The sequence below is a fragment of the Oratosquilla oratoria genome, chromosome 42 (genome assembly GCF_046742065.1).
Source record: "Oratosquilla oratoria isolate Oo_2021 chromosome 42, ASM4674206v1, whole genome shotgun sequence".
NCBI lineage: Eukaryota > Metazoa > Arthropoda > Malacostraca > Stomatopoda > Squillidae > Oratosquilla > Oratosquilla oratoria.
This window is the reverse complement of record NC_134818.1, coordinates 24,613,388-24,638,387: the sequence shown is the minus strand read 5'-3', so window position 1 is coordinate 24,638,387 and position 25,000 is coordinate 24,613,388. Positions and strand designations below refer to the sequence as shown.

At 41.2% G+C, this 25,000-nt stretch overlaps 5 protein-coding genes across 5 annotated transcripts in view; 3 read left to right on the top strand and 2 right to left on the bottom strand.

Moving 5' to 3' along the window:
* LOC143021334 (cuticle protein AM/CP1114-like) overlaps window positions 1-3,715 on the bottom strand; it is a 9,280-nt gene extending 5,565 nt beyond the window's left edge. The window contains exon 1 of the mRNA XM_076178742.1: window positions 3,704-3,715. Within this exon, the coding sequence (XP_076034857.1) occupies window positions 3,704-3,715 (12 nt within the window). The remainder of the gene's footprint in view (window positions 1-3,703) is intronic.
* A 2,150-nt stretch (window positions 3,716-5,865) lies between these two features.
* LOC143021564 (cuticle protein AM/CP1114-like) lies at window positions 5,866-6,985 on the top strand. Its single transcript, XM_076179165.1, has 2 exons — window positions 5,866-5,874; window positions 6,566-6,985. The coding sequence occupies exons 1-2, from the start codon at window positions 5,866-5,868 to the stop codon at window positions 6,983-6,985; spliced, it is 429 nt and encodes a 142-aa protein (XP_076035280.1).
* Window positions 6,986-9,250: 2,265 nt separating this feature from the next.
* On the top strand, window positions 9,251-10,555 carry LOC143021563 (cuticle protein AM/CP1114-like). The gene is made up of 2 exons (XM_076179163.1): window positions 9,251-9,289; window positions 10,136-10,555. Exons 1-2 carry the CDS (start codon window positions 9,251-9,253, stop codon window positions 10,553-10,555), a joined length of 459 nt encoding a protein of 152 aa, XP_076035278.1.
* A 4,575-nt stretch (window positions 10,556-15,130) lies between these two features.
* Window positions 15,131-15,526, top strand: LOC143021562 (cuticle protein AM/CP1114-like). The gene has a single exon (XM_076179162.1). The coding sequence runs from the start codon at window positions 15,131-15,133 to the stop codon at window positions 15,524-15,526; it is 396 nt and encodes a 131-aa protein (XP_076035277.1).
* Window positions 15,527-23,601: 8,075 nt separating this feature from the next.
* LOC143021561 (cuticle protein AM/CP1114-like) lies at window positions 23,602-24,525 on the bottom strand. Its single transcript, XM_076179161.1, has 2 exons — window positions 24,514-24,525; window positions 23,602-24,024 (listed from the first exon to the last, which is right to left on the bottom strand). Exons 1-2 carry the CDS (start codon window positions 24,523-24,525, stop codon window positions 23,602-23,604), a joined length of 435 nt encoding a protein of 144 aa, XP_076035276.1.
* Between the last annotated feature and the right edge of the window lie 475 nt (window positions 24,526-25,000).

Here is a 25,000-nt window from a genome sequence, read left to right as displayed (position 1 = left end):
AGTATATGTATATATATATATATATATATATATATGTGTGTGTGTGTGTGTGTGTGTGTGTGTGTGTGTGTGTGTGTGTGTGTGTGTGTGTGTGTGTGTGTGTGTGTGTGTGTGTGTGTGTGTGTGTGTGTGTGTGTGTGCGTGTGTGTGCGTGTGTGTATGTGTGTGTGTGTGTGTGTGTGTGTGTGTGTGTGTGTGTGTGTGTGTGTGTGTGTGTGTGTGTGTGTGTGTGTGTGTGTGTGTGTGTGTGTGTGTGTGTGTGTGTGTGCGTGTGTCTGTGTGCATGTGTACTGATTTGTCTACTCGTTTATTCGTTCGTTCCCGTAACAAATTTATTTACCCATCTATTCACTGCTGGCTTATTTCCTACTTCTTCCTGTACCCATAAACTTGTTTGTTCAGGTCCGTGTTTATTCGCCCGTTTGTTTGTCATACGACTGATCTGTTGATTAGTTTATTCGCGTTAGAGTCACCAACGTTGCAGGGTGTGTCGATGCAGGTCTCGAGTGATGCTGTAGTGTGGTGCAGTGGGAATGATGTGGTGGAGAGGGAGAGGATTGGATCTTTGTGTATTCCAGTGAATGCCTTCCCTACTCTGGTTTTTGTCTAGTTATTAGCATGTTTTATCTTATTTTGTTTTCATTTTATTTTATTTTATTTTATTTTATTCTATTTTATTCTATTCTATTATATTTTATTATTTTTCGGTTTATTTTATGTTTTCACGTGTTATCTGCTATTTCACATTTCATTCTATCTTATCTCATTTTATCTTATCTAAAAACAAAAGATTAAATCTTATTGAATAGCGCAGTGGACCAGTGAATAGAATACCGTGTCGAACTCATGAACAGGTGGTCATGAGTTCGATTCCCGGGCCCCGCGGTGGGGTGGGTCTGTCGTGTTGGTTTCCGACAGCCCTGGCCAGGTGGGGAGGCGACCAAACATCGGCCTAAAAACCTTTGCTCTACCAGGAGTTTCTCACTTCCCAATGCATGGAAGTAGGATGGTGAGGTTAGGTGAGTTAAGAACATAATAATGGAGGAGACTGCAAGAGACCATAGGGCCCACACTAGGCAGTTTCATGTCCATTACCACCTATCATTCCCATCCATAAAGTTATCTAACCTTCTCTTTAAGCAGCCAATATTTTCAGCGCTCACTACATGGTTACTAAGTTCGTTAACCACTCTTTTCGTAAACCAGTTCTTTATTATTTCGTTCTTATATCTAAACTTGTCCAATTTAAATCCATTACTACGAGTCCTGCCCTGCTGTCTTAATATAATGACCTTGTCTGCATCATCCTTGCTCTTTCACATTTTTCCGTTTGTTAATGACAGACGATTTTATTCAGCTGAGGGTTGGCCTTTTGCCAAAATGAGGGTCTCGGTCAGTCGAGACCACATTTCGTCGCAAGACTTTACAACCCCCGAAGCTGTGTGAAATCATTCAGCAGATTTTTCTTTTTCTAATAGAAACTTAATTTTCTACCAAACTTGCCCTTTCACTGAGCCCTGTGGTACTTCGCTAATCACTTTTCTGCAATCCGTTATCTCATCTTTCACTATTGTTCTCATGAGTCTATATTTCAAGAAATTCTTCATCCATTTCAGAATGCTTCCTTTCACTTTTCAAATATCTACAATTGTCCTCTGTATGGCACCTAATCAAAAGCATTTTCTAGATTTAAATGTACATTTTGTTCAAATGAAATCCAGTCTTACTGATGTATCTTCCCCTTTATATCTTGTTGGAGCTTTGACTAACTGGGACACTACGTTGTTTATCACTGTATTCAACTGTGCATTAACACATGATTCACCCCTTCTATTTGCTTCCCACTCCTCCCAGTTTACCTTTCTACGATTAGAATCTCTCACTAGCGTTGTATAAAAAAAATCTGGGGTCGTTCTGCTGAATCCAGCATTAGTTCTTTGTATTCTGTCTCTGGCGTATTACAAATTCTCTCTTGCCGCTTTCAACTATTATTACTACTGTATTATCATATATATATATATATATATATATATATATATATATATATATATATATATATATATCATCGCAGCCTTAATATCTTCCCGAACCACCTCTTCCACCTATATGTTTTTCTTTGCGGATATCATCATTCATCCCATTTCCTCTCTTCTGCACTTTGCCACAAATTTATTCTATTTCACCTTCTTGAGCTTTAACATTTCTACTAAGCTTGGTCTCAACACAATACACATTACCTGGATCTTTCTTATCTAAATAATTAATGATATCTAAGCTTGTTGACATCAATTGTTCGGCATAGATGTACGCCACCTCCAAGATCTTTTACTTCCTTTGTTCTACTTGATCTCTTCTACGATACCACTGCCTCCATATCTGATCTACCTCCAGTGAAACTCTCGGTGGTTTTCTTGAAAAAAAATATTTCCTTATATAAATCTTATATAAATCCTTGGAAGGGGAAGGTTTATATAAGGGAAGATTTTTTTAAGAATACCACCGTAAGAATCTTACGGTGGTATTCTTAAAAAAAAAATATTTCCTTTTTTTAAATCTTTCCCTTCCAAGGATTTATATAAGATCTATATAAGGAAAGAATTTTTCAAAGAATACCACCGTCTGTCTTCTCCCGCTCCGTCGTTTCTCTTTGCCTCAACGACTAATTTTCTTGTTTTTTGTTTTTTGTTTTTTTGTCTTTCTTCCTCTGAAGTATCTTTCCTCATATAGATATTCTTAACTTTTTCATGACCTTTTAATCATCAAGGAAAATGTTTTCTGTCGTATACCAAGCGGATTATCAAGTATTTTGAGTGCTAATGATTAAAAATATAAAGTAAGAAAATCGCGAATTCAGGTGTAGTGATTTCAATTTTAGGTAATTACTGCCTTGTCCACTTTTGTAATTATTTTCTCCCCTTTCCCTCTCCAAAGCAGTATCAACTTCTGAAGTGTCTAGAGAAGGGTTCTGCAGTTCACCTGTGATCTACTAGATTGCCGCGAGCCCTAAATGGCTCCATAACTCAAATACCACACATCTCTAGTCTCCTGCTAATTTGCGGTGTCCCAAATAATTTCAGTAACCCCACGACCGCTCCCTCAGTTATTGGGGTACGACCACGGAGCCGTGACCGAGACTACATCAGAGATGTTCATTATTTTATATTTGATCGTTAATCCAGTTCAACATGTCGCTAATCCAGTTTAGCCAGATGTAAAACTAACTTGGTTCCTCACTGTCGCTCGAGTGTATCTTGATCTAGAACGCGTGAAACTTCTCACTGAAATACTGATCTCGATCTTTCGATATCTCTCTCTCTCTCTCTCTCTCTCTCTCTCTCTCTCTCTCTCTCTCTCTCTCTCTCTCTCTCTCTCTCTCTCTCTCTCTCTTCTTTTTTTATACCCTAGCTACGTGGAGAAAAGGGAGGGGAAAGAAGGAAGGAATAGGAGAGAAGAAGAGTGAGGAATGTGGGAGAGTGGAGGGGACGAGGTAAGGCGGGGAGGGGATGGAAGTGAGGAGGGAAGTGAGGGGAGGGAGGAGAAGGGAGAAGAAACGGATGAGGAAGAGAGGGAGGAGGAGAGGGAAAAGAACGGACGAAGGAGAATGGGAGTGTGGAAGAGGACAGATTCATCTATAACAAGTTGCTGTATTCCTCAGGCTAAATGCAAGACTTTAGTAAAATACAAACGTTTATGTACATTCCACAACTGATTTCATGGGTATATATTCTATGTAAATCAGTAACAAGAAAGTGTTAAAAAGCTACAGAGTAAATTACTGATTGAAATATACAAGGGCGTATCGTGTCATCCACCTTAGTTTGATGGTTGGTTGCGAAAGTTTTAAAAGTCATACTGCAACAAGTCATCTATGAAAAAGCCGGATGGCTCAACTAGAAATTTAGACTAATGCCTAATCCTCACTATTCACATAATTGGTCTATATTAACCTGTCAGTTTGTGTCAGCCTCCTCCTGCTGGCCTTGTCACCGTAATTTCTCTCTTGCAGGGAGGATGTTTTTCTTGTTCGTCCATGGATGTTCTCTGCCCGCTTCTTATGTAGTCTTCCTAATGATCGTCTACTCCAGTGGCACTATTTTAACAAGTATTTTGGTGTTAAGATTTTTTTCCATTCTCATTTCGCGTCCTTACCAACGTAGCTGTGCCCTCTCCACCAAGTCTAGAATGCTAGTGACCTTTAATTCTTTCCAGATGTTTTTGTTTTTCAGTCTGTCTCTTCTTGTTATTCTTTTGATGATATGCATAACTAATCTCGGTGACCTGGGCTTAAGCTTTAGAATAATAACGCTAGAAAATTGTTCTTACATGCAAATCATTGTCTTCAGGGTTTACACTCATAACCCTTTTAGCCTTTTGGTATAGTTTAGAAATTTTGTTCAGACGAACGCCACACGATATTGTTAACTGGGGAAACAGACTCGGGAGAAAATGAGGTATCCATTAACCGAGAAAACATTTTTCGTTCAAATTAAAGGTATGTTTTGCTTGGTGTAATTATTAGCCTACCACCACATCCAACGGCGGATGACGCGCATCATGCCCGCCATCATATTTGGGTCAACGCGTTGGTTATAGGTTCGGTTGAAATTATCAGCCCCGTAACTTACAGCTTGAACCAAAACATCCCCATTCATAGACTAAGAATTGGTGCTCTATATAATTGTTTGATGATCATCATTGAGCCATGAACGATCATCGGTGAGCAATGATCGCACCGATCAAAACGTACCTTAACACAGGACGATCTTACTCAGCTGAGGGGATATAGGCTCTGAACAAAACAGGCTCTGGACCGACCGAGACCCCATTTGGGCCAAGGTCCCCTTTCAAGTGAACAAAATCGACTTTGTTATCCAAAAAGCAAATCTAAATAGCACGTCATCGCAGCGAAGGAGGTAGTTGGAGCGTACAAAAACCTGAACCTCTCTCTAGCACATAGCCCTTACTCAAAGTGTTTGCAATGTTAATGACTTCAACACGAATACGTTAATCAAATGATTATTGATAAAATACGAATGTACTCACAGATAAACAAATTGGTAGATGCACGAATAAATAGAAAATTACAAATCAATAGGCATATAAACAAATAGGTAACAAAAAGTATGACGAATAAGTTAACAGATGAATAATTGAAGGAGCAAGTAAATGCATTAGTACATTAATGAATCAATGACATGAAAAGAACGCGCGAGCCTGTCACACCGGTTTTTAACAAACGCTACGAGGCCACCATTTGCAGTTGCTTTTATGGTCAACGCCTGGCTATACCGTTCATTGCGAGACAGGGTTTGGTACTCGGCCCATTGTGCAAACCCCACCCGACGACTTAGCTCTGGTGTGAAGGCCATCCGATATTGACCAGAATTCCTAATTAGGCCAAGTATGACATTTGTCGAGGATGCGTGGTCACTGTACTGTAGGCCATAAAAAGAGTACATGAATTATCAAAAATTAATACTTTCCCTTGAAGATTCGCTTAATTTCCTCATGGTAACGCAAGTTATGATGTGTTTGATTTCTCACTCATTAGTTATCATTCTCTAATTCCATACATAGGGACAATGAAAAAAATGAAGATTCATTTTCAGGACGAAGGGTAGGTTAGTCGAGGTGGGAGGGTCACGCACCCAAGGTTATATGAGAAGAGCTGGTTGGCTGGTACAGTGCCTAAACGTTTGAACGCTATTGCTCTAGATGATGACCCTGGCCTGACCACTTCCCCTCGCCTTCGGCCTCGTATCCTCCAAATACTTTTAACATTTCGACCTTTGGAACCTACGCTGCTGACTGTATATAAATGTGAGGCGAGGGGACTTAGGCATCACAGACGCTCCAGATCTCATCATGCACGGCGTAAGTGTTCGAGTATGGTTTGACATACTTCCTCTCCCAAGAGGTACTTGACTCAAAGTCGCCACTCGGTTTTATTCGCCCGACGGAAGAACTTGAGCCTCACCACTCTACCGGCCGTAGGGCACCTCCGCAGTGTAGACATTCACAAAAATTAACTGTTAAAACTGCCTGGCTAGATCAGGGGTCATGTTGAGATATATCTTGTCCTCGACTGACAGAAGGATGGCAAACACTCGCTCTTGCATAAAGTTCTTTGGCGAGGAAAAAGGGTTGAACTCTCCTGTAGAGATACCCTCTGGACTGACACCAAACCATTTCCTTTGGTTGGAAGGACAGACAGACTTAGAATGAGATGGGGTCTCGACCGGTTTAGACCCTGTTCTGTCCAAAGTCTGCACCTTCAGCCAAGTAAAATCACTTTGCTCTATTTAGAATAAAAATATGTAGACCACGTCACTTGACTGCATATTTTGGGAAATGTGTTTATGATTTTTTCCAAGGTCAAAACGTTTTAGCCGGTTTAGGGTTGGACCCAGGCTTGAGAAGGTTAACCTTCTTGGTGTGTATACAAGGAAATGTCCCACCTGCCAAGTACTAGGTAAATACATTGGGGCATTCCGCTGCTCCAAGCCACGATCGTGGCTGAGATAAGCATAAGGACTGGTTAGTAACGCGTTCTTGCACTTTCCAGATTGTCTTCGCTTGTTTGGTGGCGGTGGCCCTGGCCGACACGGCCTACTACGCCCCTCCCGCCGACTCCCGTGAGGTCGAGTTTGTGCCCATCATTAAGGACGACCGCGTCCACCCCGACGAACACGGAGCCTACAGCCTCGACATGGAGACCGGTGACGGCATCATGCGCAGCGAACAGGGAGGTGCCGCTGGTTCCCAACAGGGCAAAGTCTCCTTCACCTTCCCCGACGGACAGGTCTTCGATCTCACCTTCGTCGCCGACGAGAACGGCTACCAACCCCAGTCGTCCTTCCTGCCTGTGGCTCCCGCCTTCCCACACCCAATCCCACAGTTCGTCCTCGACCAGATCGAGTTCGCCCGTCAGCAGGAAGCGGCCCGTGAAAAATCCCCCAGCAGGAGCTACGGGACTCCCAACTAAAACAACAGATTGATTCACCCCCACCTCAAAATGTTATTGCACTATTTATGATTACATGTGTGTTAATCACTTCCATCTTTTATTTAACACTTATATTCCCCTCTAATGCTTTCAATTTCTTCATATCGAAAGCAATTTATATCTTCCTCTTTTTTTGTCCTACCTTAAAAGTCGCATTTAGGTTAACAGAGATCAATCCAAAGAAGCGATATCTCTCTACCGTCTACAGCCTGAACAATAAGAAATCTTGATGGTCTTTCCATATCGCTCTGGAAAAAAAACAGTGGACATCGACAAATCTCGACCGAGGCCCCACGCTATGTTTATGAGGAGGAAGATGGATTTGTTGGCATTTAGTGACACTGAGTGTAAAGGGACGGTTAATTCTGAGTTTGGGAGTGTGGTGGGGAGAGTGACGGGAGTGATGAGGGGACGAAGGAGGGATGTAGTGGCTCTGTTGGTAAATGATGAGTATGAGAGTGTGATGGAGTGTAGGAAAGTACTTGAAGGTTAATGTGGGTGAATGTGAAAATGTGCTGGGAGATGTGGGTCTTTGTAAGTGCACATGGACCTGATAGTGAGAAAAGTGAATTAGGAAAGGTTAGGCTTTTTGATGGATCTAAAAATGTGTTTAGAAAGTTTTTGTTGGTGTGTCAATGTAGTGGTGTTGAGGGATCTAAATGTCAGAGTAGGAAATGAGCCAAAAGATGAAGCAGTAGGGAGCTTTATGGATCTGGAGAGGTCTTATTACAAGGAAGACAGAAAAGTATTTTGGAAAGGATTGTAATTGTATGGGACAGGGGCAAAGTTGTTAAGGCCAGTAAAAAATTTGACATGAGTAGTAGAATTTGAGCTAGTGTTGGAAATGGTGAGGGTGAATAGTTTGAGGTAAAGGTGGGGCTACGCCACGGTTGTGTCATGTCGCCATGGCTGTTCAATGTATACAGTGATATAGACCACGAACTAAAATCTATTGTCTCCAAATGTGCTGATGATGCAAAAGTGTGTGGAATGGCAAATGATCACTTAAACCAATTAGATATTCAAGAAGATTTAAATAAACTATAGCAATGGTCTGAAAAGTAGTCAACGAAATTTAACACAAGTAAGTGCAAGATAATGCACATAGGTAAAAATAACAGTAAGTACAATTACAAGTTATCTGGAAATTCGTTAACAGAAGTGGATAGTGAAAAGGATCTCGGCGTAATTATCAGTAACGATCTCAAATAATCTAAGCAGTGTATTTTAGCCTCCAAGAAATCAAGATTCTAGACCTGATAGCGCGATCTTTTGATTTCAAAAGTCCATCTCTCATTAACAAGCTATATAAATCGTTACTTCGTCCACATTTGGAATATACTGTTTCCGCATGGTCACCGAATCTCATTAAAGACATTGACAGATTAGAATAAGTAAAACGGCGAGCCACAAAACTGATTCCAATTATAAAAAATAAATCATACGAAAATCAACTAAAACATGAATCTGTTTCCCTAAAAAAGCGTAGACTCATAGGTGACATCATATGGGTCTTTAAGATTCTAAAGGGAATCGACAACTTCAAAAGGGACAACATTTTTACACTGAATGACAATTCGACAAGAAATAATGTCCCAAACTATCAGGAAATTTATTTAATTTGAAAGTAGGTAGAAACAACTTCGCCAACCGTGTAGTTAATGAATGGAATAAACTTCCTGCAAAGCCCGTGCAATGTAGTTCAGTTCGAAGCTTTAAAATTCGTTTAGATAAACACCTAAGCAAGATGTCGTAATGACCACCATTTATCTTATATTGTTTGTTTGTTGTTACTTGTCTGTTTATCATTATTTGCTTGATTTCCAATTATTACTATTTATCTGTGAATTTATTATCATTTACCTGTTTGTTTATTATTTAACTATACCTATGCATTTATCCATTTTGTTATTTATATCATTTTAATTTTTACTTTTTTTTTTATCATTATTATATATATTTTTTCGCATCCGTCCTAGTTATGGATCAAAAGATCTCCTGTCGGCATGCTCCGCCTTTGTAATTCTTTGTACATAGATGGGGTGGTACGGGAGGTGAATGCGAGAGTGATGCGCAGAGAATTCGTAATGTTTAGACTATAGAAGAAAGTGGGAGGTGAGCCAGTTGTTACCTGCTGATGACGCTGCGCTTGTAGTGGTTTAGAAGATTGTTTAAGGCAGGTAATGATGGAGTTTGGGAAAGTATGTAATCCAATTAATATTAAATGTAGGTAAATACAAGATTATGATTTGCACAAGGGAAGAGGGTGGCAGTAACTTGGAGGTAAGTCTTAAAAAAAAGAAGTAAGAATAAATGGATAGTTGTAAGTATTAATATTGCATAAGATTATTCTGCTGTGACTATGGGTACTTCAACGCAATGTACACTACAATATAAAATTTACATAGTCAAAACTTTGCAGAAGACCTGCTATGATATACATAATCTACCCAAAAATAATACATTGCTTTAATACATTACTTCAAGATGAAGCAGGTTATGATGCCTTTGATTTCTCACTCATTAGCTGTGATTCTGTAATGACCATGAAAAAATATAGAAGATTTATTTGGAGGAAGGAGGGGAGGTTGATGAAGGTGGGAGGGCCACGCACCCTAAGTTATCTGGGAAGAGCTTGTTTGTTGGCATAGTGCCTAAACGTTTCGGCGCTATTGCTCTAGATGATGACCCTGACCTGACCACGCCCACTCGCCTTAAGCCCCTTACCCTCCAAAGGAATTTAACATTTCGACCTTTGGTACTTACGCTCCTGACCGTATATAAACGGGGGGGCGAGACGGCTTAGGCATCATAAACGCTCCAGCTCTCATCATGCACGGCGTAAGTGTCCGAGTAGAACACTCATTGTCCCCCTGACATACCTGAACATAGCAATATTGGTTTCACACACTTCCTCTCCCATGAGGGTAAATCTATAAGCTCAGGTTTTTTCACAGTTAAAACGTTTTAGCTGTGCACAGGCATAAGAAGGTTAACCTTCATGATGTGTATACAAGGATAAGTCCCAATTGCCAAGTACCAAAGAAGTGCCTCGGGGCACTTCCATGCTCCGATCGTGGCTCACAGGAAATAAAGGACGGGTTCATAAAGTGTTCTTGCTCTTTCCAGATTGTCTTCGCTTGTTTGGTGGCGGTGGCCCTGGCCGACACGGCCTACTACGCCCCTCCCGCCGACTCCCGTGAGGTCGAGTTTGTTCCCATCATTAAGGACGACCGCGTCCACCCCGACGAACACGGAGCCTACAGCCTCGACATGGAGACCGGTGACGGCATCATGCGCAGCGAACAGGGAGGTGCCGGTGGTTCCCAACAGGGCAAAGTCTCCTTCACCTTCCCCGACGGACAGGTCTTTGATCTCACCTTCGTCGCCGACGAGAACGGCTACCAACCCCAGTCGTCCTTCCTACCTGTGGCACCCGCCTTCCCACACCCAATCCCACAGTTCGTCCTCGACCAGATCGAGTTCGCCCGTCAGCAGGAAGCGGCCCGTGAAAAATCCCCCAGCAGGAGCTACGGGACTCCCAACTAAAACAACAGATTGATTCACCCCCATCTCAACATGTTATTGCACTATTTATGATTACATCTGTGTTAATCACTTCCATCTTTTATTTAACACTTATATTCCCCTCTAATGCTTTCAATTTCTTCATATCGAAAGCACTTTATATCTTCTGCTTTTCTTTTTCTACTTTAACAGTCGCATTTAGGGATTGGTTAACAGAGATCAATCCAAAGAAGCAATATCTCTCTACCGTCTACAGCCTCAACATTAAGATATATTGATGGTCTTTCCATATCGCTCTGGAAAAAAAAAACAGTGAACATCGGCAAATCTCGACCGAGGCCCCATGCTATGTTTTTGAGGAGGAAGATGGATGTGTTGGCATTAAGTGACACTGAGTTTGAGAGTGTGGTGGGGAGAATGACGGTAGCGATGAGTGGATGAAGGATGGATGTAGTGGCTCTGCTGGTAAATGATGAGTATGAGAGTGTGAATGTGAAAATGTGCTGGGTGATGTGGATCTTTGTAAGTGCATATGGACCTGATAGTGAGAAAAGTGAATTAAGAAAGGTTAGGCATTTTGATGGATTCAAAAATGTGTTAAAAGAATTTTTGGAGTGTCAATGTAGTGCTGTTGGGGGATCTAAATGTCAGAGTAGGAAATGAGACAATAGATGAAGCAGTAGCGAGGTTTGGGGTCCCAGGTAAGAATCTTAGTGGAGAGACGATGTTGGAAATGTGTTTAGAAAGGGAGTTGACAATAGCAATACAGTGCTAAAGAAGAGATCATAGCATTATTTTACATGGAAAACGATGGTGGATAGAAGGATGGTGGAGGGAAGGGTGGTAGGTAGGGTATAAATAGATAATGTAGTGGTATCCAAAGGAAGAATATGAAAAGGTTTGGACTCTCATGTTTTCAGGGGAGAGAGCAGGGGAGTCTCAGATCATCCGATGGTAGAACGAAAATTAAAAGTACAGGAAATATGGAGGAGGAAAAGAGTGCGAGGCAAAGAGTTAACAAATTTAATCAGAAGATAAATAGAGAAGGTTGTGAGGGAGAAACGTGAGGTAAAAGTAGAAGTGGAATGAGTATATTCTAAGGAGGAAATGGCAGTGTACAAAGATGGTATGTGGGACGAAGAGAGTGGGAGTTGATAGAAAGGATGGTGAATGGTGGGATTAAGAGGTGAAGGTGGGAGTAGAAATGAAAAAGTGAGTATGTATGGATTGGTTGCAAGGTTGGACTAGGAATTCATATGAGAGGTAAAAGAAAAAAGAGAAGAAAGACTTAAGATGAAGGAGACAGGAGGAGAACAGATGTAAAATGGGATAGAGGTACGACAGAAATTTTTGAAAAGGATAAAAGATGCTTTAGAAGGAAGCAAAGAGAGTGAGGGGTGAGTCAGGGAGACAGGAAAAGGTAAAAAGTGCAAATGAACGGATGTCAATAGAAGTGAAGGCGGTAAGAGGAAGATTATTATTGTATATCAGAGAGCTGTTGAATGTGGAGGTTAGGGAGGGATTAACTGTGGCAGTGGGGGAAACTCTGAAAATAAATATGATGGGAAAACAAAATGACAGGGATATAGGAAAACACAAGGTACAAAGAACATTGAAAATTATGAAAGTTAGGCCGGATTGGTGTTATGCGGCGAACCTGACTAAATAAGGAACAGTTATGGTGAATTGGCTGGTGAGGTTGTTTATAGTGTGCCTAAGAGAGAGAAGTGTGCTGGAGGACTGGAGGAGTACTTGTATAGTTTCGCTTTACACACAAAAACGGTGGAGGGCAAAAGTGAATGTAGTAGCTTTAGCGGCTGGTGATGTTGATTAATGTGTGCCTAAGAGAGTGGAGTGTGCTAGAAAAGTGCTTGTACAGTTCCGTTTTAATAAGAAATAAGAGACAAATAGGAATTTAGTAGCTTGAGAGGGATCAGATTGTTTATTGTTGTTGGGAAGGTATATGAAAGGATTTAATTGAGTTTTAAGGGAGAAAAAGAGAAAGTAATTTGCGAGGAACAATGTGGGTTTAGGAAAGGCACAGGATGCGTGAATGACATTGTTGTGGTAATGCAGTTATTCAAAAGGTTTCTGCCAAAGGAAAGGATTTTTTTGTGGGGGGGGAGCTTTATGGATCTGGAGAGGATTTATTACAAGGAAGACAACAAAGCATTTTGGAAAGGATTGTAATTATATGGGACAGAGTCAAAGTTGCTAAGGCCAGTCAAAAAGTTTTACGTGAGTGGTAGGGTTTGAGCTAATATTGGGAATGGTGAGGGTGAATAGTTTGAGGTAAAGGTGGGGCTACGCCACGGTTGTGTCATGTCGCCATGGTTGTTTAATGTATACAGTGATATAGACCACGAACTAAAAACTATTGTCTCCAAATGTGCTGATGATACAAAAGTGTGTGGAATGGCAAATGATCACTTAAACCAATTAGATATTCAAGAAGATTTAGATAAACTATAGCAATGGTCTGAAAAGTAGTCAATGAAATTTAACACAAGTAAGTGCAAGGTTATGCCCATAGTAAAAATAACAGTAAGTATGATTACAAGTTACCTGGAAATTCGTTAACAAAACTGGATAGTGAAAAGGATCTCGGCGTAATTATCAGTAACGATCTCAAATAATCTAAGCAGTGTATTTCAGCCTCCGAGAAAGCAAATAAGATTCTAGACCTGATTGCGCGATCTTTTGATTTCAAAAGTCCATCTCTCATTAACAAGCTATATAAATCGTCACTTCGTCCACATTTGGAATATACTGTTTCCGCATGGTCACCGAATCTCATTAAAGACATTGACAGATTAGAAAAAGTACAACGGCGAGCCACAAAACTGATTCCAATTGTAAAAGATAAATCATACGAAAATCAACTAAAACATGAATCGGTTTTCCCTAAAAAAGCGTAGACTCATAGGTGACTTACTTCATACGGGTCTTTAAGATTCTAAAGGGAATCGACAACATCAAAAGTGACAAAAATTTTACACTGAATGACAACCTGACAAGAAATAATGTCTCAAACTGTCAGGAAATAAATTTAATTTGAAAGTGGGTAGAAACAACTTCGCCAACCATGTAGTTAATGAATGGAATAAACTTCCTGCAGAGGCTATGTAATGTAGTTCAGTTCGAAGCTTTAAAATTCGTTTAGATAAGCACCTAAGGAAGATGTCGTAATGACCACCATTTATCTTATATTGTTTGTTTGTTATTACTTGTCTGTTTGTCATTATTTGCTTGATTTCCAATTATTATTATTCATCTGCCAATTTATTATCATTTACTATTTACCTCTTTGTTTATTATTTAACTATACCTATGCATTTATCTATTTTGTTATTTATATTATTTTAATCTTTACTTGTTTTTTTATTATTTATCATTATTATATTTTTTTCGCATCCCTCCTAGTTATGGACCAAAAGATCTCCTGTCGGCATGCTCCGCCTTTGCAATTCTTTGTACATCGATGGGGTTGTACGGGAGGTGAATGCGAGAGTGATGCGCAGAGAATTCGTAATGTTTAGACTATAGAAGAAAGTGGGAGGTGAGCCAGTTGTTACCTGCTGGTGACACTGCGCTTGTAGTAGTTTAGAAGAGGGTTTAAGGCAGTTAATGATGGAGTTTGGGAAAGTATGTTATCCAGTTAATATTAAATGTAGGTAAATACAAGATTATGATTTGCACAAGGGAAGAGGGTGGCAGTAACTTGGAGGTAAGTCTGAAAGAAAAGAAGTAAGAATAAATGGATAGTTGTAAGTATTGATATTGCTTAAGATTATTCTGCTGTGACTATGGGTACTTCAACGCAATGTGCACTACAAAATAAAATTTACATAATCAAAACTTTGCAGAAGACCTGCTATGATATACATAATCTACCCAAAAATAATACATTGCTTTAATACATTACTTCAAGATGAAGCAGGTTATGATGCCTTTGATTTCTCACTCATTAGCTGTGATTCTGTAATGACCATGAAAAATATAGAAGATTTATTTGGAGGAAGGAGGGGAGGTTGATGAAGGTGGGAGGGCCACGCACCCTAAGTTATCTGGGAAGAGCTTGTTTGTTGGCATAGTGCCTAAACGTTTCGGCGCTATTGCTCTAGATGATGACCCTGACCTGACCACGCCCACTCGCCTTAAGCCCCTTACCCTCCAAAGGAATTTAACATTTCGACCTTTGGTACTTACGCTCCTGACCGTATATAAACGGGGGGGCGAGACGGCTTAGGCATCATAAACGCTCCAGCTCTCATCATGCACGGCGTAAGTGTCCGAGTAGAACACTCATTGTCCCCCTGACATACCTGAACATAGCAATATTGGTTTCACACACTTCCTCTCCCATGAGGGTAAATCTATAAGCTCAGGTTTTTTCACAGTTAAAACGTTTTAGCTGTGCACAGGCATAAGAAGGTTAACCTTCATTGTGTGTATACAAGGATAAGTCCCAATTGCCAAGTACCAAAGAAGTGCCTCGGGGCACTTCCATGCTCCGATCGTGGCTCACAGGAAATAAAGGACGGGTTCATAAAGTGTTCTTGCTCTTTCCAGATTGTCTTCGCTTGTTTGGTGGCGATGGCCCTGGCCGACACGGCCTACTACGCCCCTCCCGCCGACTCCCGTGAGGTCGAGTTTGTGCCCATCATCAAGGACGACCGCGTCCACCCCGACGAACACGGAGCCTACAGCCTCGACATGGAGACCGGTGACGGCATCATGCGCAGCGAACAGGGAGGTGCCGCTGGTTCCCAACAGGGCAAAGTCTCCTTCACCTTCCCCGACGGACAGGTCTTTGATCTCACCTTCGTCGCCGACGAGAACGGCTACCAACCCCAGTCGTCCTTCCTGCCTGTGGCTCCCGCCTTCCCTCACCCCATCCCTCAGTTCGTCCTCGACCAGATTGAGTTCGCCCGTCAGCAGGAAGCGGCCCGTGAAAAATCCCCCAGCAGGAGCTACGGTACTCCCAACTAAAACAACAGATTGATTCACCCCCACCTCAACATGTTATTGCACTATTTATGATTACATCTGTGTTAATCACTTCCATCTTTTATTTAACACTTATATTCCCCTCTAATGCTTTCAATTTCTTCATATCGAAAGCACTTTATATCTTCCGCTTTTCTTTTTCTACTTTAACAGTCGCATTTAGGGATTGGTTAACAGAGATCAATCCAAAGAAGCGATATCTCTCTACCGTCTACAGCCTCAACATTAAGAAATCTTTATGGTGTTTCCATATCGCTCTATAAAAAAAAAAAAAAAAAAAAAACTGTGGACATCGGCAAATCTCGACCGAGGCCCCATGCTATGTTCATGAGGAGGAAGATGGATGTGTTGGCATTAAGTGACACGGAGTGTAAAGGGACGGTTAATTCTGAGTTTGGGAGTGTGGTGGGGAGAGTGACGGGAGTAATTAGGGGACGAAGGAGGGATGTAGTGGCTCTGCTGGTAAATGATGGGTATGAGAGTGCGATGGAGTGTAGGAAGTACTTGAAGGTTAATGTGGGTGAATGTGAAAATGTGCTGGGTGATGTGGGTCTTTGTAAGTGCATATGGACCTGATAGTGAGAAAAGTGAGTTAGGAAAGGTTAGGCCATTTGATGGATTTAAAAATGTGTTAAAAGAGTTTTTGGAGTGACAATGTAGTGGAGTTAGGAGATCTAAATGTCAGAGTAGGAAATGAGACAATAGATGTAGCAGTAGGGAGGTTTGGGCTGCCAGGTAAGAATCTTAGTGCAGAGACGATGTTGGAAATGTGTTTAGAAAGGGAGTTGACGATAGCAATACAGTGCTTAAGAAGAGATCATAGCATTATTTTACATGGAAGATGATGGTGGATAGAAGGGTGGTGGAGGGAAGGGTGGTTGGTAGGGTATAAACAGATTATATAGTGGTATCCAAAGGAAGAATATGAAGAGGTTTGGACTCTCATGTTTTCAGGGGAGAGAGCAGGGGAGTCTCAGATCATCCGATGGTAGAACGAAAATTAAGAGTGCAGGAAATATGGAGGAGGAAAAGAGTGCGAGGTAAAGAGTTAACAAATTGAATCAGAAGATAAATAGAGAAGGTTGTGAGGGAGAAACGTGAGGTAAAAGTAGAAGTGGAATGAGTATATTCTAAGGAGGAAATGGCAGTGTACAAAGATGGTATGTGGGACGAAGAGAGTGGGAGTTGATAGAAAGGATGGTGAATGGTGAGATTAAGAGGTGAAGGTGGGAGTAGAAATGAAAAAGTGAGTATGTATGGATTGGTTGCAAGGTTGGACTAGGAATTCATATGAGAGGTAAAAGAAAAAAGAGAAGAAAGACTTAAGATGAAGGAGACAGGAGGAGAACAGATGTAAAATGGGATAGAGGTACGATAGAATTTTTTGAAAAGGATAAAAGATGCTTTAGAAGGAAGCAAAGAGAGTGAGGGGTGAGTCAGGGAGAGAGGAAAAGGTAAAAAGTGCAAATGGACGGATGTCAATAGAAGTAAAGGCGATAAGAGGAAGATTATTATTGTATATCAGAGAGCTGTTGAATGTGGAGGTTAGGGAGGGATTAACTGTGGCAGTCGGGGAAACTCTGAAAATAAATGTGATTAAAAAGAAAATGACAGGGATATAGGAAAACACAAGGTACAAAGAACATTGAAAATTATGAAAGCTGGATCGGATTGGTGTTATGCGGAGAACCTGGCTAAATAAAGAACAGTTATGGTGAATTGGCTGGTGAGGTTATCTATAGTGTGCCTAAGAGAGAGAAGTGTGCTGGAGGACTGGAGGAGTACTTGTATAGTTCCGCTTTACACACAAAAACGGTGGAGGGCAAAAGTGAATGTAGTAGCTTTAGCGGCTGGTGATGTTGTTTAATGTGTGCCTAAAAGAGTGGAGTGTCCTGGAAAAGTGCTTGTACAGTTCCGTTTTAATAAGAAATAAGAGACAAATAGGAATGTAGTAGCTTGAGAGGGATCAGATTGTTTATTATAGTTGGGAAGGTATATGAAAGGATTTAATTGAGTTTTAAGGGAGAAAAAGAGAAAGAGTAATTTGCGAGGAATAATGTTGGTTTAGGAAAGGCAGAGGATGCGTTAATGACATTGTTGTGGTAATGCAGTTATTCAAAAGGTTTCTACCGAAGGAAAGGATTATTTTTGTGTGGGGGGGGGAGCTTTATGGATCTGGAGAGGTCTTATTACAAGGAAGACAGAAAAGTATCTTGGAAAGGATTGTAATTATATGGGACAGGGGCAAAGTTGTTAAGGCCAGTCAAAAAGTTTTACATGAGTGGTAGAATTTCAGCTAGTGTTGGGAATGGTGAGGGTGAATAGTTTGAGGTGAAGGTGGGACCGCGCCACGGTTGTGTCATGTCGCCATGGCTGTTCAATGTATACAATGATATAGACCACGAATTAAAATATATTGTCTCCAAATTTGCTGATGATACATAAATGTGTGGAATGGCAAATGATCACTTAAACCAATTAGATATTCAAGAAGATTTAAATAATCTATAGCAATGGTCTGAAAAGTGGTCAATGAAATTTAACACAAGTAAGTGCAAGGTAATGCACATAGGTAAAAATAACAGTAAGTACGATTACAAGTTATCTGGAAATTCGTTAACAAAACTGGATAGTGAAAAGGATCTCGGCGTAATTATCAGTAACGATCTCAAATCATCTAAGCAGTGTATTTTAGCCTCCGAGAAATCAAGATTCTAGACCTGATTGCGCGATCTTTTGATTTCAAAAGTCCATCTCTCATTAACAAGCTATATAAATCGTTAGTTCGTCCACATTTGGAATATACTGTTTCCGTATGGTCACCGAATCTCATTAAAGATATATATAGATTGGAAAAATTACAACGGCGAGCCACAAAACTGATTCCAAATATCAAAAATAAATAATACGAAAATTGACTAAAACATGAATCTATTTTCCTTAAAAAAGCATAAACTCATAGGTGACTTGATACAGGTTTTTAAGATTCTAAAGGGAATCGACAACATCAAAAGTGACAAAAATTTTACACTGCATGAGAATCCGACAAGAAACAATGGTCTCAAACTGTCATGAAATAGATTTAATTTGGAAGTGGGTAGAAACAACTTCGCCAACCGTGTAGTTAATGAATGGAATAAACTTCCTGCAGAGGCAGTGCAATGTAGTTCAGTTCGAAGCTTTAAAATTCGTTTAGATAAACACCTAAGTAAGATGCCGTAATGACCGCCATTTATTTTATATTATTTGTTTGTTTATTATTATTTGCTTGATTTTCATTTGTCATTAGCTATCTGTCAATTTATTATTATTTGCTATTTACTGGTTTGTTTATTATATAACTATACCTATGCATTTATTTTATTACTTATATTATTTTAATTTTTACTTATTTTTTTATTTGTTTATCATCATTATATTTTTTCGTATCCAACCTAGTTATGGACCAAAAGATCTCCTATCGGCATCCTTTGCCTTTGTAATCATTTGTACATGGATGGGGTGGTACGGGAGGTGAATACGAGAGTAATGGGTAGGGAATTCGAGATGTTTAGAGACTATAGAAGGAAGTGGGAGGTGAGCCAATTGTTATCTGCTGATGACACTGCGCTTGTAGTAGTTTAGAAGAGGGTTTAAAGCAGTTAATGATGGAGTTTGGGAAAGTATGTGATTCAAGTGATATTAAATGTAGGTAAATGCAAGGTTATGAGGTGCACAAGGGAAGAGGGTGGCAGTAAGTTGGAGATAAGTCTAAAAGAAAAGAGGTGAGAAGAAATGGATAGGTGGGGTCACATAAGATTATTCGGCTGTGACTATGGGTACCTGAATGCAATATACATTACAATATGAAATTTACAAGGTCAAAATTTTGCAGAAGGCCTCCTATGATATACATAATCTACCCAAAATTAATACACTCCCTTAATACATTACCTCAAGATGAAGCAAGTTATGGTGTGTTTGATTTCTCATTCATTAGCTGTGATTCTGCAAGGACAATGGAAAAATATATAAAAGATTCATTTGGAGGACGGAGTGTAGGTTGATGAAGGTGGGAGGACCACGCACCCTAAGTTATCTGAGAAGAGCTTGTTTGTTGGCATAGTGCCGAAACGTTTGGGCACTATTGATTGCTCTAGATCAGGGTTTCTCAACCTTTTTAGCCATACCACCCCCTTTTTCAATTGTAAAAAAAGATCGCCCCCTTAATTGGAAAATAATAATAAAAATTATTGCAGCAATGATAAACAACTACTTTAAAATGTTTTACTCACGTTATGTTCTAATGAGATCCTTGGGCCTGGTGCTTCGCTGCTAGATCTTTTATATTAGGCTTAAAATTTGTCAGTTAGGAGCAATACCTGTGACGTTTTTCGCCCCCCTGAGCTCAAAAATCGTCCCCGTTGAGAATAACTGCTCTAGATGATGCCCCTGACCTGACCACGCCTACTCGTCTTAAGCTCCTTACCCTCCAAAGGAATTTAACATTTCGACCTTTGGTACTTACGCTCCTGACCGTATATAAACGGGGGGCGAGAGGGCTTAGGCATCATAAACGCTCCAGCTCTCATCATGCACGGCGTAAGTGTCCGAGTAGAACACTCATTGTCCCCTGACATACCTGAACATAGCAATATTGATTTGGCACACTTCCTCTCCCATGAGGGTGAATCTATAGGCTCAGGTTTTTCCACAGTTAAAACGTTTTAGCTCTGCACAGGCATAAGAAGGTTAACCTTCATGGTGTGTATATAAGTATAGGCCCCAATTGCCAAGTACCAAACAAGTGCCTCGGGGCACTTCGATGCTCCATGTCACGATCATGGCTCACAGGAGCAAAAGGACGGGTTCATAAAGTGTTCTTGCTCTTTCCAGATTATCTTCGCTTGTTTGGTGGCGGTGGCCCTGGCCGACAAGTCCTTCTACTCCCCTCCCGCCGACTCCCGTGAGGTCGAGTTTGTTCCCATCATTAAGGACGACCGCGTCCACCCCGACGAACACGGAGCCTACAGCCTCTACATGGAGACCGGTGATGGCATCGAGCGCACTGAGCAGGGAGGCGCCGGCGGTTCCCAACAGGGCAAAGTCTCCTTCACCTTCCCCGACGGACAGGTCTTCGATCTCAGCTTCGTCGCCGACGAGAACGGCTACAAGCCCGAGTCGTCCTTCCTGCCTGTGGCTCCCGCCTTCCCCCACCCCATCCCACAGTTCGTCCTCGATCAGATCGAGTTCGCCCGCCAGCAAGAAGAGGCCCGTGAAAAATCCCCCAGCAGGAGCTACGGTACACCAAATTAAATCGGCATATAAATTCCTCTCTAACTAGATATGTTATTTACTATTTATGATTACATCTGCACCAATCATTTTCACTTTTTATTTAACACTTCATTATTCGCCTCTAAAGCTCTCCATTTGTTCAAATCGAAAAAAAAACACTTTCTTGTCGTTTTCTTGTGATAATTTAACATTCGTATACATAAGTATTTGACCAGAGGACAGAAGACAAAGGATCTGCAAAGAAAGTTGAACCCAGATAATCTACGTTTCTCTGCCTTTTATAAACTAAACAGGAAATTTATGGTCTTGATAGGTTTTTCATGTCGCTCTAAAAAAATCCATTGCTGACTCGTCATGGCAAGATGTTAGGCCTGCCTCTCACTTTGCAAGATTCAAAGCTCTCGAACTACTATTGCGTAGTTTTGATGTTTTGCGTGTCTGCACATTTCTAGTTATATCTTTAGCACTTATCTTATATATATGTACAGTATATATGTCAGGATTTTGGTTGGAAGGCAAACACTGTGGGGATGAACATGTTTTTTTTAGAATTGAAGTTGGGCGCCAATAGTAATAGAGTTTGTTCTAGTTACGTGAAGGGGAGGGGAAGAGACAACAAGGGAGGTGACGACTGTGCGTTTCAAGCTGTATCCCAAGACGTTATGCCTCTTCCGCGATTCCATTCAGCTTAAATACCCGAGTTAGGTCATGACCCGTGCTCCTAACAGGCGGGAGGGCAAAGTATCGATGCCTGGGAAGCCAGACGCAATACGGTCTTAGGCCGCTGATCTAACCAGGATTGAATGTATGGCTGGTACTGCACGTGCGTTTTTCAAAGAACCGTTGTCCGTCCCGACGTAGCCGGCCGAGATTCAGGTGTTCGTCGTGGGAACCGAAAGGTTCCGTTCTTAGGCCGCTGATCTAACCAGGGTGGAATGTATGGCTGGTACTGCACGTGCGTTTCCTCAAAGAACCGCTTGTGCGACTCACGTGGCCAGGTAGTACTAGTGATTTCTTTGGGACATCATGGGTCTAGGGGTCGTGAGATGCGGCCAGGACTACTTCTTAACAATATATATATTATATCATATATTGGTGTATGTAGGTAACAGGTCCTCGTGTGTATATCATATGGAAAACAAACACGGGGGAAAGCATGGAATCCTAATCACTCTAACTTTTCGTTCACGAAGGAACTTCTTCAGATTATTTATAAGGAAAAACGTGATAGAAGCTTAAGTACTTCATGTAGTCATCTTGTCAGACGTATGGGAAAGGTCGCAATTGGTTTTCTGACGTGTGAATTAAAATGCTGGTTTGTCTTGCTAAATTGGTAAATCCTCCACCATGGTTCGCAGAATTTTCTGTTGAAATATATACTCCTTCTACAATCCTTCTAGAATCACCAGTGACGGTGTAGTCAATCAAATAATTCCGACTGTCGTCCCCGGATTCGAACCAAGGCTCATGAGAACACGATGCCGTCGCTCTACCAACTTAGCTATTAAATGTCTAAAATTCTTCAACCTGGGAATTAATCTAATCCCAGGTAGAGCAACGGAATCGTGTTCTCATGAGCTATGAGTGATGTTACTTCTTCGTAAAAACTAAGTGCGGACGGCATTTAGCAGTCGACTTAATTCCTCGGAAGTAGATTAATTCCCAGGTTGAAGAATTTTAAACATCCGATAGCTAAGTTGGTAGAGCGACGGCATCGTGTTCTCATGAGCCTTGGTTCGAATCCGGGGATGAAAAATATATTACGTAAAGAACTTGGAAGTTAGATTCTTCTTGTTTCAAGAGAGTTTTTTTCAATATTCATTCGACTTAACTATATCTAAAGACTGTTTAGATGTATATATATATTTATCTATAACAAATAAAAAAGATCATTACTGTGGATACTCGAATGCAAGGTACACTGGAAAATATTATCTCTTCAAGTATATAGAAACTTTTGTAAAATGTCTGTAAGCTTTATTACATACCTTGAAAATACTCACTTTTGAGGACTACATGTTCGATTTTACTTATGGGGCATAAACATTTTGTCCAGTCTTTCTAACGTATCTATGGCTCCATATCTTATTGGGTCTTTGACAAGTTAGGTCATTATGTTGCTCACTCCTATATTAAACAGGACCATTCTCCATGATTCATCTCGCCCATCTACAGTACTTAACACTCCTCTCAGCTCACCTCTCCACAGCTAAGGTCTCCCACAAGTGTTATAGTATCACATTTTCGATCATGTTCTGCAGCTATTTGGCATCCTTCAACATTAGTTCATTGTACTCTTACTCTTTCTCGTTCCATGCTCTTGTCTTATAATTTCATTGAGACCAGCGCAAAACAAAACACTTGCATAGGGAGTCGGCAGGGAAGTATATATTTTCAGAGTGATAAATAAACCCCATCAATAACGTGAACCTTCTCAATGTTGAGACTATATAGGACAGAGAACTACTGCTTCTTCTCTGGTTTTTTTTTTTTTTTTTTTTTTTTTTTTTTTTTGTGCTATTTCCTCTGCTTGAGTTTGCCAAAGGTTTCTGTATTTTATTGTGCTTAAGTCAACACTTCATTTTTGCACGTTTTCTTGCATATGTTAATGATAGAGAACCAGAGGAGAAACGCAAGACAGAAATTGTTTTGCTGTGAGTTGATTAAAAGGATTGGAGGTCAATAAATAGGTGTTAAATGAAATATACAAATGATTGGTGCAGATGTAATCATAAATAGAATATTAAGATATCGAGTTGGAGAGGAATGGATCTGCCATTTTAGTTGGGAGTACCATAGCTCCTGCTGGGGGATTTTTCACGGGCCTCATCCTGCTGGCGGGCGAACTCGATCTGGTCGAGAACGAACTGTGGGATGGGGTGGGGGAAGGCGGGAGCCACGGGCAGGAAGGACGAATCGGGCTTGTAGCCGTTCTCGTCGGCGACGAAGGTGAGATCGAAGACCTGTCCGTCGGGGAAGGTGAAGGAGACTTTGCCCTGTTGGGAACCGCCGGCACCTCCCTGCTCAGTGCGCTCGATACCGTCACCGGTCTCCATGTCGAGGCTGTAGGCTCCGTGTTCGTCTGGGTGGACGCGGTCGTCCTTGATGATGGGAACAAACTCGGCCTCACGGGAGTCGGCGGGAGGGGAGTAGAAGGCCGCCTTGTCGGCCAGGGCCACCGCCACCAAACAAGCGAAGACAATCTGGAAAGAGCAAGACGGTCTATGAGCATGTATTTTTGCTTCTCTGATCCACGATCGTGGCATGGAACATCTGAGTACCCCGATGTACTTACTTGGCACTGGGCTGATGGGGTCCTTTCTTATATACATAACGTGAGGATGAAATTTTTTCTTGTTGAATCCCAACTCTAATCCGACTGAAATGCTTTGACCTTGGAGAGTACAAAACTCGTAAAGTTACTCCCGAGTATTTGCAGCAAAATAATTAACACAAAATAATTTTATTCAGCTGAGGGTGCAAACTCAGAACAAGACTAATCTTGGTCAATCATGTTCTCTTCTCGTTCGGTTTGGCGTTACTCCAGATGACACTTCTGAAGACTGTCACCTGGTCAAAGGGATTGGTCAAGAGTGGTGTGTGCCCTCCTCCCAGGCGAGGGCAAGAACCATATCAACATGTTTCTAGGTCTTGCAGCACAGTATTGCCAATTAGATTTTCTGGAACTCTACATACAATTTCATTCAGTAGCGGAGGTGCCCTACGGCCTGTAGAGTGGCGAATCTCAAGTCCTTCCGCCATGCGAATGAAATCGGCGGCCGACTTTGAATAGAAGCAACTCTTGGGTGAGGGAGGGTGTCAAGTCAATATCGTTAGAGTCAAGAAAGTCAGTGGACACTGTTTCACCAGGACACTTACACCGTGCATGATGAGAGCTGGAGCGTCTACGATGCCTAAGCACCCTCGCCTCACGTTTATATACGATCGGCTTCACAAGCTTCAAAGGTCGAAGTGTTAAAGATCTTTAGAGGATACAGGGCCGAAGGTGGAGGGGGGTCGTGGTTAGGTCAGGGGCATCATCTAGAGCAATAGTGTCCAAACGTGTAGGAGCTGTGCCAATTGACCAACCCCTCCACACTCCTACCCTCCGTCCTCAAAATGAATCTTCTTTTCCAGTGTCCCTATATGCACATTCGGAGAATGACAACTAATCAGTGA